The following is a 16,191-nucleotide window of genomic DNA, read 5'->3' on the forward strand; positions in this document are numbered from 1 at the left end:
TTTCTTTCTTTCTTTCTTTCTTTCTTTCTTTCTTTCTTTCTTTTTCTTTCTTTCTTTTCTTTCTTTTCTTTCTTTCTTCTTTTTTTTTTTTTTTCTTAAGACAGCGTCTCACCCTGTTGCCCAGGCTGGAGTGCAGTGGCGTGATCTCGGCTCACTGCAACCTCCGCCTCCTGGGTTCAAGCGATTCTCCTGCCTCCTGAGAAGCTGGGATTACAACCACACGCAACCACATCCTGCTAATTTTTGTATTTTTAGTAGAGACGATGGGGTTTCACCATGTTGGCCAGGCTGGAATCGAATTCCTGGCCTCAAGTGATCTGCCCGCCTTGGCCTCCCAAAGTGTTGGGATTACAGGTGTGAGCCACCGTGCCCAGCTGCTTGTTTCTTTCTTATCCACCAGTCCCTTCCCAGGCTCTCTTTCCCATCTCCTTTCTATTCCCAGTGGGAGACCATTTCCTTTTTCTGTTACCTTCCATTGTTTATATTTCTTCTGGATTTTAGTAAATTGATATATTTGCATACGCTGTGTCCTGGATGTACATTGAAACAAGAAACAGTACATATTTTTTTTTTAAGCAAAAGCTTCTATCTGTATGTTGAAAGCCTTGACCCCCGAAATCTAAACTGATAGGTATTTCTCCCTTGCATTGGTTCCAGGGGAAATCAGCCTTATGGTCCCACCTGTTACATTATCAGGACAACCGGCAGAGAAAACTCACATCAGGAAGCCTCAGTATGTCAGGTAAGATAGTCTCTGCATTGGAGAGTCTGCCCTTTCTCCACTTTTCCATCACCCACTGGAGTGATCATTTTGAAGCAAACTATTCCAGGTCAAAGAAGCCTTTGTTCTGGAGTGTTTTCTCTTTTAAATATGGAGCCACCAGACTCTCTGAACCACAGAGCATACCAAAACCATGGCATTTGCTTTCATTATGTATTTCTGTGTGCTTTTTATTGGCAAGATAGAAAATTATATGGGCAAGAGGCCAGTCTCAAAATGAATATGGGTTTTACTATGGTACCGGGTTTGGAGCAGGCTGTTTTCAGAGTCTTTTGTTTTATTTCTCTGACATGCGCATTATGATTATCTATCCTATTAGTCAAGAGAGCTGTTGGTCAGTGTCCTTCCTTGGACTTCCTCAAAGTCAAGTCCTGGTGTGAATGATCCCTTATACTTACTTTCTGTTTCTAACCTAATAAAAATGTCAGAGTTTGTGGCAACTCCAGAGGTCATCTAGTCCAGGCCCTTTATTTTACAAAAGGAGGAAACAAGTCCGGAGAGGAATTGAATTTACTTAAGATCACAAAGTGAGCTCATGGAAGAGGCCAGACAAGAGCCAGTCATCTTGTCTCCTGCTCTGATGTTTAGACCATCCTACAGTGTCCTTTCCAGGGTAGTCTCCCTTCTTCTTTTACTTCTTGGTGCATCTCCCCTTCACATCATCCTTTGTTCTCCACTCTCTGCCAAAATATTTGTTTACCTTTCTTGGATGTTTTTATCTTAATGGTAAAGGCAAGTTAAATGGGGTAAAAAGATGGGTATGAACTCTTTGCCCTTGAACTAGTTGACCTTAACTAGCACTGAACCTGGGGAGATAATTGGCTGAAAACTAACTAGGGACAAGAGTTCTCCAGGTAGGCTTATGAGGAATTTTTTGGCCCGCTTTCTGGATGTGTAAAAGCAGGTTCTTATTAAGAATGCTATAGAAGTCATTGCCGAGAAATAAACTGTAGCCAAAAATTCTCAATAGCTTGATGAGGAAAATACTAAGTTTTAAACATTAGGCCAGACATGAGGATATAAAGGTATTATATCTTCTCTTCTCCTAGAGGTCCTATCATTCTGGAACAGAACCAGAACATTCTTGTTCTTTATACATTCTCTTGGGCTTTTGTAGGCTGCTGTGAAGCCAGAACAGGATGTGAGTAGTGGCTCTAAGTGGAAGCACTGCTTCTGTGGATCATGATGGGAGCATGATAGACTAGGAGCCAAGAGATCTGTATTCCATTACTGACTTTGCTAGTTGGTGATGTAGGCAAAGCAGCTAACCTCTCTGAATGTCATTTTCCTTCTCTGTTAAGTAGGGGAAATTGTGGTATCTTTTTTATCTACCTTATAAATTGTTAGAGAATTAAATGAGATAATATCCATAAAAATACAAAATTTTGATCTCTAGTAGGAATTTAATAAATATTTATGAAACAATCAATTAAAGTGTTACCAGTGTAACCAACTGTTTCCCATAGTAATTTGTGATTTAAGATAAGGGAAGGGTAGTCAGCTATTTGGATATTCAGATCTCTTTGGACATGACCAACTTGTTTATTCTAGGAATACTTCTTGATTCAGAACGTAGGAAGTCTGATGCCAGCTCACTCATGCCTCCCCTGAGGATCTCCCTGATTCAGGATATGAGGTCAGTATGGGCTCACATGTAATAAGCCACTAAAATCCTGTTTTCAGTTGCTGCTTAGGTGTCCACTTTAAGTAAGAAGGTCTCAGTGGCTGCTACAGCATCTCAGCTAACATGGAAGCCCTTCTAATCACAAAGTCTTGTGTTTCATAATACATTTGTAAAGCTCTACAAACAGTTGGGTTTCCTGGCATTTTTGGAGGTAAGGGAGCATAGGAGAGTATCTCAGGCCCTAAGAGCTCAGAGTTAGCCTGGCTTTTTAAGGTCTGTGCTGTCTTTTTTCCTCCCAAAATATGGTGAGCCTATCTGGTAAAGCTACATGGAAGCCCAGTATTTGGAGAATATAGAGATAGGTTCTCCTAGGTTGGGATAGGGCCGTCTCAGCAGGTCTCCTTTGGCTTTGCAGGTAAGTTTTTGGCAGTGAGTTCATCTCCCATCCCGCCCTCCACTTTCCTTTTGCATTCTTCCTCCAGGCACATCCAGAACATCGGGGAAATCAAGACTGATGTGGGAAAGGCTAGAGCATGGGTGCGACTGTCCATGGAAAAAAAGTTGTTTTCCAGACACCTGAAGCAGCTCCTCTCAGACCATGAGCTCACCAAGTAAGGCTGCTCCGCCAGGAGTAGAAGCAGGCTCCCAGGAATGGAGGGAAGAGATTGGAAACTTGTGTGGGAAGGGGGAGTATTCATTGCTGCTGCATTCAGCTAACCTCTTTGCTTATGAAGGTTTTGCAGTATTTCCTCTTCTCCCTTTTTATCAGTAGAATACTTCTGCTATATCGGTTCTCCCTGTCTTCTCAACCTGCATGCCCAAAACTAGCTTTCTTAGAGAGGTGGTGAGAAGGATGAGGTCCTCCTCTCCTTCCTGTATTCAGGTGACATGTATATCTCTTGGACATAAGGCATTTCCTTTGTCTCTTTCGTGTTCTGGGGAGCAAAGGATTGGAGAATTAAAAGGAAACTTCTGAGATGTCCTCTTCTCTCTCTTGTTCAACACATCATACCCCTCACTCCTCTCAGGATGTCTGTAGCCTTTTCTTGTCTGTACTTCTGCATGACCCTAGTCCCTGTCTGCACTCTACCTGGTAAACTTCTTCAGGGCCCAGTTTTCTTTCCCAGAGTTTTCCTGGACTCCCCAGAAATGTGGTTCATCCCTCCTCCAGGCATGTATAACATATGTTAGAATATTTGTTCATCCCCTTTTTACCACGATGTGTTGTATTTTCATTATCTGTTTGCTTGCTACTTACTGACGTTTGCTTTCATTGAAGGCATAAACCTGTCCCTTTCCCAAGGCTGAGCATGTTGCTTAGCATCCACTAGGGATTCAGCCAGTGCACGTAAAAGGTGTGCATAGCTGCAGAGACAGGAGGTGGACAGCCTGTGAAGAGTATATCTTGATAGAATGTCCCTCAATCTCTGCGATTTCCAGCTAGCCCCCAGGACTGTTTGTAGCTTGGAGATGTGGTAAGGTGGAGGCAGGGTTGTATATTCATGGGGGCTGTATATTCACGGTACCCACTGAATTCTAAATTCCAAAGGAAGAAATGAGTTAGCTCCTATATAGGGAGCCTAAACTCTTTCTCCTTAACTTGTCTGCGGTGAGTAATACCATGTAGTGCCCCCCTTACCTTGAAACTCACTTTGTGTGGCTGCCATGACCTTATACCATCTTGTTCTCTTTCTCCCCTTACTCTTTGCACAGTGTTGGCTTTCACTGTCTTCAATTCTTTGCATGCACACACTCTTTGTTGCTTTCTTGCTTGCTCTCTTACTTGGTGATCTCACCCATTCTCATGACTTCTCTCACCTCTAAGCAGGAAATGCCCACATCTGAAGTTCTAGCCCTGACATGTCTTTTGAACTCCACTCCTGCATTTATTTCCATTCTGATATTTTACCTTTAGCTCAGAGAGAACAAAAGCAAGCTTCACAGAGTCTTCACCATAACTACTTTACTCTCAGATTTTTTGTTAATGTCGCCGCTGTGCTCTCTGAAAAGCTTACCCCCACTTCTTCTCCGTACCTACATTCAAAATTTGGAGTCAGTTTTGACTCCTTGCTTTGCTTTATCTCCCACAGATTTCAGGTCTTTCACCTCTGTCCCACCTGTCTCCTTACCATTTTTACTGCACAGACTTAGTTTAATCCTCATTTCCCTTTCACTTCTCACCTGCACTAAATTTAAATTTCCTGAATTTGGTCATGGCTGTCCCTTTTTCTAGGGCAAATTGCAGAAACCCCTTACTTACTGGGCAGATTGCAAAGTCCTTAGTTTAAAATTTTAGGACCTTCCTTCATTTGAATAGCCTTTTTGTTTGTTGGTTTCATTTGACACCCTTGGTATAATAGCCTAACTTCTTAGTCTCATTGCTAACTGATCACTTCACTGAACTCTCAACTCCAGCCAAACTGGTTTCCAAACCTATCTGTACAACACTTGTCTAAATTTCTGCTGCCCTTCAGGTCCCTCTTGTTCTAGAAGGCCTTCCAGGACCACTGAAGCATATGACTCTTTAAATTCCAAGAAACAGCCTTTTGTTTGATTATTCATTGTGAGCAGTCCTATACCATGGCCTTTACCTGATTTATTCACTTAGACTGCATTTGAGGATAGGCACTTTCCAGCACCTGGACATAACAGGCCTGGGTTGATAAATTATCTGTTGAAAGTGCCTTATAAACCTGGCTAGGTAGAACCTCACAGATCTGAATTCTGTACCTCTCTGGCCATGGTGATTGCAGCTTGGGCAACCAGGACAGTTGTCTTCTTTTGTTCTTTGTGTTGAAGGCCTGCACATTTGGCTCTGGGTGTCTCCTCTATTTGGGGGAAGATATCATTGCTTTGAAGCTGCAGAGGGCCTGGAATGTCAGGCAAAGGAGTTGACCTCTGATGAATAGGCAGTGGAAATGAAGGGAGAAAGTTTGAAAAAAGCGGAAGGATATGATCTGCATGGCTCTTCCTTGCCTGTGACCTGGATCAGAGGCGGGAGCAGAAGCCTGCCCTTTATCGCTTCTGAAGCTGTCCTGGGCTTACACCCCCATTCAGAGCAGTGTTCTGACTCGTGGCTCTCAGATCTACTCAGGGTTTGAAACTAGGCCTGGTGATGAATGGTGACCACAGACCTTCATCCTCTGCCACTCACACACCGTACACTAGCTGACAGCCTAGCTAGAAGCCTGAGAGGACCTGTGTCATCCTTGATGGAATTTCATTACAGCCCTCAGTTTAGAAAAGGAGATTTCATGACTTTTGATACTTGACATTTTAGTAACGTCATATACCTTGGACACAGGCAGTTTTTGATTCTTGTTGTTCCTGCCATAGCTTAAACCATTGTCCCTCTGTCCATTAGTTACAGAGTAGATAGCTTTGTTCCTTTATAGGGTGAACCTAAGGAACTTGAGGCTTGACATCTTATGCTTCCCTTAGCTGTCTCCTTCCAGAACTGAAAATTCTAGTTTCTTTCCCTTTCTTTTGGTCGGAGACTGATGTGTTGCCTCCTCTCCAACAGAAAGTTATATAAGCGCTATGCCTTCCTGCGCTGTGATGACGAGAAGGAGCAGTTCCTCTATCACCTCCTGTCTTTTAATGCCGTCGATTACTTTTGCTTCACCAATGTCTTCACAACTATCCGTGAGTAGCCCTGTGCTCCCAGCTGGCCTTCTCAAGGCAGTCTTTATGAACCTGCCTGAGACTCACTCATTGTCCCCTTTTTAAAGAAAGAAGATTAATCCCTTGTACTTTCTATTTGTCTTTTGCTTCTGTGGGGAGAGAGGTGCACTTGCCCTCCTTGGAGGTTGTGTTTTCTCCGAAGTTTCTCATTCTTGTTCTGAACTGGAGAGCTCAGTCTTTTTTGCCATTGTGTTGTCGATGTTGTCCTAGGCACTGCTCTGGGAGCCTAAGGTGATGAAGGTAGAGTGGAGTCAGTTGAGCTGATGCAGTTTACCTCCCTCCCTGCATACCCACAAAGAATCTCCCTTTTGTTTTCACCTAAGAGTGTCACTTGGCATCACAGAATATTTCAGACCAGGCTGAAGGGAAAAAGAGCTCTTGCCTGAGGTAGCAGAAAGAACTCCAGATGCCAGTGGGAGATTTAAGTCTGGGCCCAGCTTTGGCTAACTTATTATGTGTGTGTGAGCAGAGTCTATCCTGCTGTGAGTCCCAGTCTCTCTATTTACAGAATAGGGAAGAGGGTTCAATATGGTCTAATTCCCTTTGAGCCTCTTCTTTCCCTGATGCCAGGATTCTCTGCTGGGTGGAGTTTAATCTCTGAGTTTGCCACTTGGCTAGTTCTTTGGCCAATTACTCAGCAGCATGGACTCTTGTTTCTATCTGATGCTGCATCTTCCCTTTTAGAGACTAGGGCTATGGGCTTAATAGAAGTAGCACTGGACTGGAATTTAAAAGATCTGAGGCAAACCGTGTCTCTCTCTGTGCCTTGGAAAAAGGATTGCAATACTTCCTCTCCAAAGATTGTTATGATTGTTATTAGGGTTCATGAGATGATAGATTGAAGAGTGCTCTAAAAAGCAGTTCAGTACGTTAGGAGTTGGGGATATTGTTTAACCAACAGGTTCAGTTAGCTCTGAGCCTACAGATAGGCTTGGATCTTTGATGTTTGGGTGGTAAGCCTGAGAGGAGTGAAATTGAGGAGGGGCTGTGGAATAGTTGGCTAATATTCTACATCAGCCAGGGACTAGGTCCTGGGGCCCTGTTGTTCCAGGGCTTTGCTTGGGCTAGGATAGCAGGGGCCACAGTTGTGCCAGCTTGCCTGGAGCAGGTCAGAGTCCCATCTGGTTTGGGAAGGATTCCTGATTCTCCTCAATACTTTTGTGGCTTCCCCTAAACAGTGATCCCGTACCACATTCTGATCGTACCAAGCAAGAAGCTGGGGGGCTCCATGTTCACTGCCAACCCATGGATCTGTATATCAGGAGAATTGGGTGAGACACAGATTCTGCAGATTCCCAGGAATGTGCTAGAGATGACCTTCGAGGTATGTGTTATTTGGGGCCATAGCTCTGTGGGGATCTGAGTTTGCAACAGCTGCTTTGGGGAGTTTTCTGCAGGATTTTTCAGAGGCCTTGCTATGTACAGTGTAATGTGTCAGCATAGCTGACCTTCCTGAGATGATCTGAGGCTGGAGCCAAGAACTGACCCTGAGGAGGGGGACCCCACCCTGTCTAAACAGTGTCTGTTTGGAAGGCACTTTCTTGTCTGGACTTGCACATCTCTCCATGCATAGTATGTTGAGAAGTCCCCAAGAGTTCTTTCAGCTACTCAGCCCACCTGTTCCCAGAGACCTCAGAACCCACTTCCAGAACCTCTTGCTCCCAGGCCCTATTCTTCTTCTAGGTAGAGTGTTTTCTTTCTCAGCCTTGGGCGCCCCCATGAGATAGTGCTGTACCGCAGTTTTGGCAGTATATAGAGCCATGACCTCTACCCCTGCAGATGCTGAGGGGTCATGTTGCAGGTAGCCAGTCAGATCTGTGCCTCTGAGGACTACTGTTCTTTCCTCTGATTTTCCTGACCTACCTCATCTTCTCTATTCTCTAACAGTGCCAGAACTTGGGGAAGCTTACTACTGTCCAGATTGGCCATGATAACTCTGGGCTATATGCCAAATGGCTGGTGGAGTATGTGATGGTCAGGAATGAGATCACAGGACATACCTACAAGTAAGTGTTCCCTCAGGCTGTAAGGTAGAGGGGCAAGGTGTGTCTACAGGAGCTCTTTGATGCTTGGGTATGTGGAGTTCCCAAGGAGACCCTTTAGGTTGCGATAACCTGAGGTAACTTCCTGTTTGGCTCTGCCTCATACACTTGAAAGTAAGTAGAAGGAGGGTTTCCTCTTTTTTTTTTTTTTTGAGATGGAGTCTTGCTCTGTCACCTAGGCTGGAGTACAGTGGCATGATCTTGGTTCACTGCAGCCTCTGCCTCCTGGGCTGAGGTGATTCTTTTCAGCTCCCTGAGTAGCTGGGATTACAGGCATGCACCACCACGCCCAGCTAATTTTGTATTTTTAGTACAGACCGGTTTCGCCATGTTGACCAGGCTGGTCTTGAACTCCTGACCTCAGGTGATCCAGCTGCCTTGGCCTCTGAAAGTGCTGGGATTACAGGCATGAGCCATCAGGCCTGGCCAGAAGGAGGGTTTCCAGGTGAAGATGTGTGGAATTGCTGTGCCCAGATCCCAGGCCACCCATGCCACTCAGGTCACTTCTCTGATGATACATGGTGGAACCAGCAGAGCCTTGAAGGAGTCTCTATCCTGGTTTCAGAGCCTATCTCCAGGGATTGGCTTTGTTATGGCTCTTGCTGAGCAGCAAGGAGGAGCTGGATGCTCTGACAGTCCATTGTCTGACCTTCAGGTTCCCTTGTGGCCGGTGGTTAGGGAAGGGCATGGATGATGGAAGCCTGGAGCGGATCCTAGTTGGGGAGCTGCTCACATCCCAGCCTGAGGTGGATGAGAGGCCGTGCCGGACCCCGCCGCTGCAGCAGTCCCCCAGTGTCATCCGGAGGCTTGTTACCATCTCACCCAACAACAAGCCCAGTAAGTGGGAGGAGAGGTTGGGCCCTCATGCCACACAGTCTAGGGAATGGGTGGAGCTCTGTGAGCCCTGATATGGGGAACCCAGATCCCAGCCTGTGCAGCTGCCTTAGGAAACACTTCTGCTGACAAAGCCACCTCAGGCATATGGCACCCTCCTCTTATGAATCACTGAGAGCATTTGGCAGTCTCCTTAGAGGGCTGGCAGGAGAGGAGAGAACTCATGCTGCCAAGCCTGGGTGCTGTCTGTATTCATGCATGATCCATTAAAGGAGAAGGGTCTACTTTCTGGCCTTCTCCTTCCTGATTCCTGGGCTTCACAGCCAAGGCATGACTCTCTTTTGGTTGCCCACAATTCCAAGTAAAATGGAAAATAAACTTTACCAGCATTTCTTAGAGATAGAACTCTAAGGTGTTAGCTTTTGTGTTTTTCCCCCAAGATTTGTGGAAGAGCTAAATCAGCAAAGCTGGGTGGGCAAGAGCCTCTGCTTCCTAGGGTCCAGCTGCCCTGCCTCTCCTATGGGCCCTCCCCATGTCCTCAGTCTCCTGCTCAGGCAGCTAAGCACTGTTAGCCTCTGAGATTGGTTAGGGATGTCTGCTTGATTTTTATTAGAGCTGAACACTGGGCAGATCCAGGAGTCCATCGGGGAGGCAGTCAATGGCATTGTGAAGCACTTCCATAAGCCTGAGAAAGAGGTGAGCCTTCCTGCCCTCCAATCCAGGGCCTTACATTGAGTAAGAGAGAATAATTTTGTTTTTCCAATTATCCTGTTATGCTCTTCCAGGCCCATGTGCTGTGGACACCTTCGAGTCTTGTAGAGTGTGTGCCTCAGCTAGTTGGAGATGGAGCAGACTCCTTCCTCTGGGGGCCTTTGCCTCAGATTACCCTATTTTCCCTCCATACTGATGACCCAGTAGAGTCCCTGGGCCCCTAGTGAACAGTACCCATTCCTGTCCTCTTCTAGATTTGCCTGGGTCTCCTTGAATAGTGGCCACACTGGCTTTGTCCTCCAGTGGAGAATCTCCTTGTATGTGACCCAGATCCCTCATCTCTTCTTTCATCCATTTATTCAACAACTCTTCACTGGGAGCTGCTCTGAGCCAGGCACTGTGCCAGGTGTTAGGAGAACAGATAGAGTCCTAGCCTGTCTTTTGCAGCCCTCCCAACTCTGGGCTGTGGGTTTAGGGATGCAGTGGTGGGAGGGCAGCTCGGCTGAGACAAGCCTGGCATCCTCCCCTGTTTCCTTACTTAGCGAGGCAGTCTGACGCTGTTGCTCTGTGGAGAGTGTGGCCTTGTCTCGGCCCTGGAACAGGCTTTCCAGCATGGATTTAAATCACCCCGGCTCTTCAAAAATGTCTTCATTTGGGATTTCCTGGGTGAGTTGAGCTGGAGTATGAGGGTGGGAAAAGCATGTAGAGATATAGGGGGACTCACCAACATAGCATGGGTGCTGACCACTCTGAGAGGCAGAACCCAAATTAGGTGACTCTAAGATCTCATTTGTTTGCTCTGGTTTTTCTTAAAGGGAATGACAAGAGCTCTCCTTCCCCCCTTGGTAAATGCTTACCTCTTGAGAATTGGACAGAAAAGATTCTTCTAGACATCTGTTATTTAGTATGGACTTAGTTCTGAGTCCTCACACTTTCTTCTTATAGATCCCAAAGTCCAGCTGAATGTATTGGAGCCCCAAGCCCTATGTTGCACCAATATGGAGAATTTTCATGCAAGAAACCATCCTCAGAATTTTTTGTGTCTTCAGAGTAGGGAAAAAAACATCTTTAGATCAAGGGCCACATAACTAAATTTAAAAATAAGGATAGGGAAGCTAAGGATCATTTTGAAACATGACCGGTGACATCAGAACACTTGTACTATTCTCATTAAGTTACCTGCGTGGACTTGGAGAGGCCCATGGCAAGTGGCCTGCAGGACCATCAGGTTGGTGTTGAGAGCCTTTCACTGGCAAGCTTTTCTACTCTTCACAGAAAAAGCACAAACCTATTATGAGACATTAGAGCAGAATGAAGTAGTCTCTGAGGAAAACTGGCATACAAGAGCCCGGAACTTCTGCCGATTTGTCACTGCAATCAACAATACTCCCCGGAACATCGGCAAGGACGGCAAGTTTCAGATGCTGGTGTGCTTGGGAGCCAGGTACTGCAGACCCGGGGCCCAGAGTGCACAGCGGTTAGCCTTGGTGGTGGTGTTGGAGGCCTGGTGTGGTGCAGGGGTGAGGAATGGCTCACCAGGTGCCCTTAGGGAGATGTGGCCTTAGAAGGCTTCCTAGAAGCTTGAATTTCCTTTGCGTATCATGTATGGTCACACACTACATAAAATGTGCTGCATAACAACATTTGTCAGTGATGGACTGTTTATGGGATGATGGTCCTATAAGATTATAATACTCGGCCGGGCGCGGTGGCTCAAGCCTGTAATCCCAGCACTTTGGGAGGCCGAGACGGGCAGATCACGAGGTCAGGAGATCAAGACCATCCTGGCTAACATGGTGAAACCCCGTTTCTACTGAAAAATACAAAAAACTAGCCGGGCGAGGTGGCGGGCGCCTGTAGTCCCAGCTACTCAGGAGGCTGAGGCAGGAGAATGGTGTAAACCCGGAGGTGGAGCTTACAGTGGGCTGAGATCCGGCCACTGCACTCCAGCCTGGGCGAAAGAGCAGGACTCTGTCTCAAAAAAAAAAAAAAAAAAAAAGATTATAAGACTCTGTTTTTACTGTACCTTTTATATGTTGAGATATGTTTAGATACTCAAATACTTACTATTGTGTTTTAGTTGCCTACAGTATTCAGCACAGTATTCCTTCATTTTTATTCTTCAGGCTGCTTTGGCAGGAAGCTCCAGAAGAAGTGTAGAAGAGCAGGCCTGGGGGCTGGAGACAGGGCTGTACCGATTTGTAGCTTAGGAGCAACAGACTAGACATATAGTAGGCTCTACCATCTAGGTTTGTATGAGAACCCTATAAAGTTTGCACAGTGACGAAACTGCCTAATGACACATTTCTCAGACTGTATCCCTGTCATTAAGCAACACATGACTTATGTGTGTGGTGATCTGTTGGGGTAGGGATGAGAGCGTGTATGTAACTAGGGGCAGAGGGGCCCCATTTTGAAAGGAAAGATCAAAATTACACCACTGGGGAAGTTTGAAGCAGAGTATATCTAGTTATTCCTTCATTAAACATTTAAATGGCCTTATGGAAGTTGGTAGGAAGAGAGCTGAATAAAACATGGCCCCTTGCCAATAAATTTATTTATTTATTTATTTATTTATTTTGAGATGGACTTTCGCTCTGTTGCCCAGGCTGGAGTGTAATGGTGCAATCTCGGCTCACCGCAACCTCCACCTCCCAGGTTCAAGCGAGTCTCCTGCCTCAGCCTCCCGAGTAGCTGGGATTACAGGCATGTGCCATCATGCCTGGCTAATTTTGTATTTTTAGTGGAGACAGGGTTTCTCCATGTTGGTCAGGCTGGTCTTGAACTCCCGACCTCAGGTGATCTGCCTGTCTTGGCCTCCCAAAGTGCTGAAATTATAGGCGTGAGCCACCACACCCAGCCACCATTTAGAAGCTTACTTGTCCTAATTAAATACAGAACATGGAAGAAGGTTTTGAGGGTCCAAAAATGAAGTATACATTCATACAATATGCTGAAAAGATAGAGGAGAAAAATCAGAGAAGACTTCAGGGAGGAGTTGGTATTTAAGTGAGCCTTTAATGGAAGGAAATAACAGAATGTAGCAAGGGCAGTAATAGGAAACAGGATAGGGCCCCTGAGCTGGGACAGAGAAAGATTCTTTTCATATTAGTACAAAATTGTTTCATCAGGAGACTGAAGTAATATTAATCTGATATTATGGGTGGTATGCATTAGAGTGGACGAGATTGTTAGGGGTTATTCCTATAGGTCAGGTGAAAGAGCATGAAGCTCAAATAAACTTAAGGCAGTAGTTTATTCAGGCTGCATAAAGGGAGAGAATTGGCATAGTGGTTAAATACAGACTCCAGAACTGCATTCACTATGTTCAGATCTCAAGTTATCCATTTACTAGCCATGTGGTCTTGGACAAGCTACTTAACTTCCATCTACCCCACTTTCTTCATCTGTAAAGTGGGGATAATAATAGTACCTACCTCATATCATAGGGTTATCATGAAGATTACTCTTACGTTAGTACCAGCACATGCTGAGTGCTGTGTGAGGTTAGTGCTTCTTATTATTCCTGGTGGTGGTAGCTGTGGGAGGAGAGAAGCTCTGGGAGACACTGGTGGTGGGGCTGTCTAGGCAGGGCGAGGGAGGCAGGGGAGGAGGAGGCCTGGGGGCTCATGACAGGGCTGATTTGGGTCAGGTTTGTTTGGTGTCCTGGAGCTGAAAGACCTCTTTGCCAGTCCCTGTTTGGGAAAGGGGGCTGTGGGGGAGCTGTCAGCTTCTCCAGCTTCAGACTTAGTTCATGGTTTCCCCCTTGGCCTTGCACTAACTGTCTGTCTTCCTTTTCCCTTCCCCTTTGACCCACCTGGACTGCTCCTGCTCTGCCAGAGATCACCTCCTGCACCACTGGATTGCCCTGCTGGCTGACTGCCCCATCACTGCACACATGTATGAGGATGTGGCACTGATCAAAGACCATACACTTGTCAATTCCTTGATTCGCGTGCTGCAGACATTGCAGGAGTTCAATATCACACTGGAGACGTCCCTTGTCAAGGGCATCGACATCTGACCTCCCAGGACCAGTCAGCAGCAGGACTAAGAAAGACTCACCCTGCAGCTCTGACCTTTCTTCCCAAACGGACTTAAGCGATTGTGCAGGAGGAGACAAAATGTACACTCACTGTAAAAAGAAAACTAGAGGATTTTTGGAATAAATAATCTATTTTAGAGTTTATTTGCCGATTTGCTTTTTACACACTTTCATGTGAAAGAGTGATAGGGAGAGGGAGCGAGGCCGGTGCCGCTTATTTTGAAGCTGGTGCCCTCCCTCGCCGTGGCCACATGCTGGAAGCCTGAGGCCTCCCTGGACTGAGCCTGTGGCACTGCGTGCGGGACAGTTATGTTTCCTTGTCCCGTCACATTAATGAGGCCCTTCCACATCATTTTTAAACTAATGTTTTCTATATTAACATTATTATGGTTATTTGGCTTTCATAGGCCACACACAGGTGTGCTGAGCGGGAAGCCCTATGCTCCAATCAAAGGGATTTTTAATAGTGCCTCTAAGTAAGCACTGATGAGTCAGTCCCATATCTTTTCTTTTTTGTCAGTATTATTTGGGAAGGAGACATGCCGGGATGTGTCATCGTGCCAAATATCATATTTCCTGTTGGCACAGTTTCATAGAAGTAAACATAAGCATGTTTTAACAGGTTTTTCTTTTCTTTTTTCTTTTTAAAAATGTTTTATTTATTTAACCCTCCATTGTGTGTTTTTAAGTATTTTCTTTTTTTAAGGAAAGGAAAAGCTTGTCACAATCTAACTGGCTATGTTATTATTATTAAATTTATGTTTTGCAACTTAGAAACCAGCTACAGTATGGCCCACTTAATAAAACACCTGAAACAAAACTGCATGGATCACTGATTTTTATGGAGGTTTGTCAGCAGCGGGCGGCTGCGGGTGCAGTTGGGTCCATCTGTGAGGACGGGCTTGTGGCATCACCTCTCTGTACCAGCAAGCTCGGGGTTGTGGCCTGCCCCGGATGCCCCTGAGGGCCTGGGGTCTCCTGGGTCCTTCTGCCCACAGTGCCAGGAGCTCTCCTAGCTGTTACGTGACTGATTGACAGGGATGCAGACAAGGTTCTTTCCCCACTCCACAGAGGAGGAGACAGAGGCACAGGAGGGAAAAGACCTGGCCAGGGGTGCAGAGGTTGTCACTTGACTGAGACAGGATGGGCCCTTTCTTGAGAGGGTAAGGGAGACCGGGTGTGGGAAGCTGGGGGTCGGGGGAAGCTCTTGAAAGAAAGGTTTGCTTTCCTGGGGATGGCAGGTGGAAGACCTTTATAAGAGGTCTGGCTTCCTTCATTTTTATTCTTCAGGCTGCTTTCTCAGGAATCTCCAGAAGAAGTGTAGTGTGATCAAGTCAGGGACCTCAAACCAATCAGTGCCCTCTTTTATGCTTCCCTGGTTTGCATGCACTTTCCCTTTGCCTGGAATGCCTCCCCTTCACCCACTTTGTTTGTTGTTCGGGGTTTACTTTAGCAGTCACCTGTGTGAAGTGTTCCCCAATCTCCCTAGGCAGTTAATCATTCCATCCTTGTGCTCCTTCATTTTCTTAGATGCTGGCATCTCCTCTCTGCATTGTCATTGCCTGCTTTCATATCAGGCTCAGCCCCTGCACCGTGAGCTCCCAGAGGGAAGAGGGGGATCTCTTACCTGTCTCCACCCCCTGGGCCTGGCAGGTGGTAAATGCTGCTGAAGAGATGAGGAAAGGGCCTAGAGAGTTGCAGCGCAGCGTCCTGCCTGCAGAGGGGGTGAGAGGCTGCACTGCACCCGTCTGCCTGAAGCCCACGGACAGAGCCTTAGTTCTTTTGGAGATGGCCAAGAAAAGGGGAAGGAAGGTAGGCAGTACCTCTGGAGCAGGAAGCAGGATTCTTGGCTGGGCAAGAAGGGCAGCATGGAACTCAGCTGTATGTATGTATATTGTGGGCCTAGGCCTGAGCTTACCTTAAGCCAGGTGCCTGGGACCAACTATTTCCTTGTTCTAACAGCTGATACTACTCGCTTTCTACTGTGTTTTGTTTTGTAATCTTCGGCAAATCCATTTTGGAATGACGTGTGATATAAGAGAACAGACCTGCTCAGTAGCTCAAGATTTCAAGGACACTTGAGTCAACTGCATTCTTCTGTGTAGGGCCCAGCCAGGCCTCTCCAGTGGCCCTGGGTAAATAGGTGTGTCTGGTTCACTCAGCAAGCAGCCCTGCCTGCCTCAGCTTCTGCACCTGCTCTACTTCAGTGCTTCCGAGACGCTCAGATTTCAGGGACTGGTAAATAAACAAGCAAGCAAAGGAACTCTGTGAATTACTATAAAGCAAGCACCCTTGTAATCACTACTCAGGTCAAGAATAGAACTTTGCCAGCCCCCAGGGAACATGCCAGGGTCCTCCATGTTCCCCCTTCCCCATCACAGTCCCAGCACCTCCCTTTTTCCATCTTCTTGACTTTTATAAGTAACAATTTCATTGAGTTTCTTTATTGTTTTGTCGCCCAAATGTGCAT

The 16,191-nt window shown here is 46.2% G+C and overlaps 1 protein-coding gene across 7 annotated transcripts in view; it reads left to right on the forward strand.

The window, feature by feature from the left end:
* Nucleotides 1-14,541, forward strand: part of DENND5A (DENN domain containing 5A) — a 130,256-nt gene extending 115,715 nt beyond the window's left edge. For 4 of the 7 annotated variants that reach the window (XM_025356638.1, XM_025356640.1, XM_025356636.1 and 1 more), the window contains 11 exons: nucleotides 658-742; nucleotides 2,333-2,417; nucleotides 2,888-3,016; nucleotides 5,929-6,050; nucleotides 7,268-7,413; nucleotides 7,977-8,095; nucleotides 8,787-8,968; nucleotides 9,579-9,661; nucleotides 10,219-10,342; nucleotides 10,952-11,120; nucleotides 13,517-14,541. In XM_025356638.1, coding sequence (XP_025212423.1) covers nucleotides 658-742; nucleotides 2,333-2,417; nucleotides 2,888-3,016; nucleotides 5,929-6,050; nucleotides 7,268-7,413; nucleotides 7,977-8,095; nucleotides 8,787-8,968; nucleotides 9,579-9,661; nucleotides 10,219-10,342; nucleotides 10,952-11,120; nucleotides 13,517-13,700 — 1,428 coding nt within the window. In that variant the 3' untranslated portion in view covers nucleotides 13,701-14,541. Of the gene's footprint in view, nucleotides 1-657; nucleotides 743-2,332; nucleotides 2,418-2,887; nucleotides 3,017-5,928; nucleotides 6,051-7,267; nucleotides 7,414-7,976; nucleotides 8,096-8,786; nucleotides 8,969-9,578; nucleotides 9,662-10,218; nucleotides 10,347-10,951; nucleotides 11,121-13,125; nucleotides 13,183-13,516 lie in introns of all 7 variants that reach the window. The other 3 variants (XM_025356635.1, XR_003115626.1, XM_025356639.1) reach the window with 3 other exon arrangements.
* Nucleotides 14,542-16,191: the final 1,650 nt, after the last annotated feature.

This window comes from Theropithecus gelada, chromosome 14, assembly GCF_003255815.1.
Source record: "Theropithecus gelada isolate Dixy chromosome 14, Tgel_1.0, whole genome shotgun sequence".
NCBI lineage: Eukaryota > Metazoa > Chordata > Mammalia > Primates > Cercopithecidae > Theropithecus > Theropithecus gelada.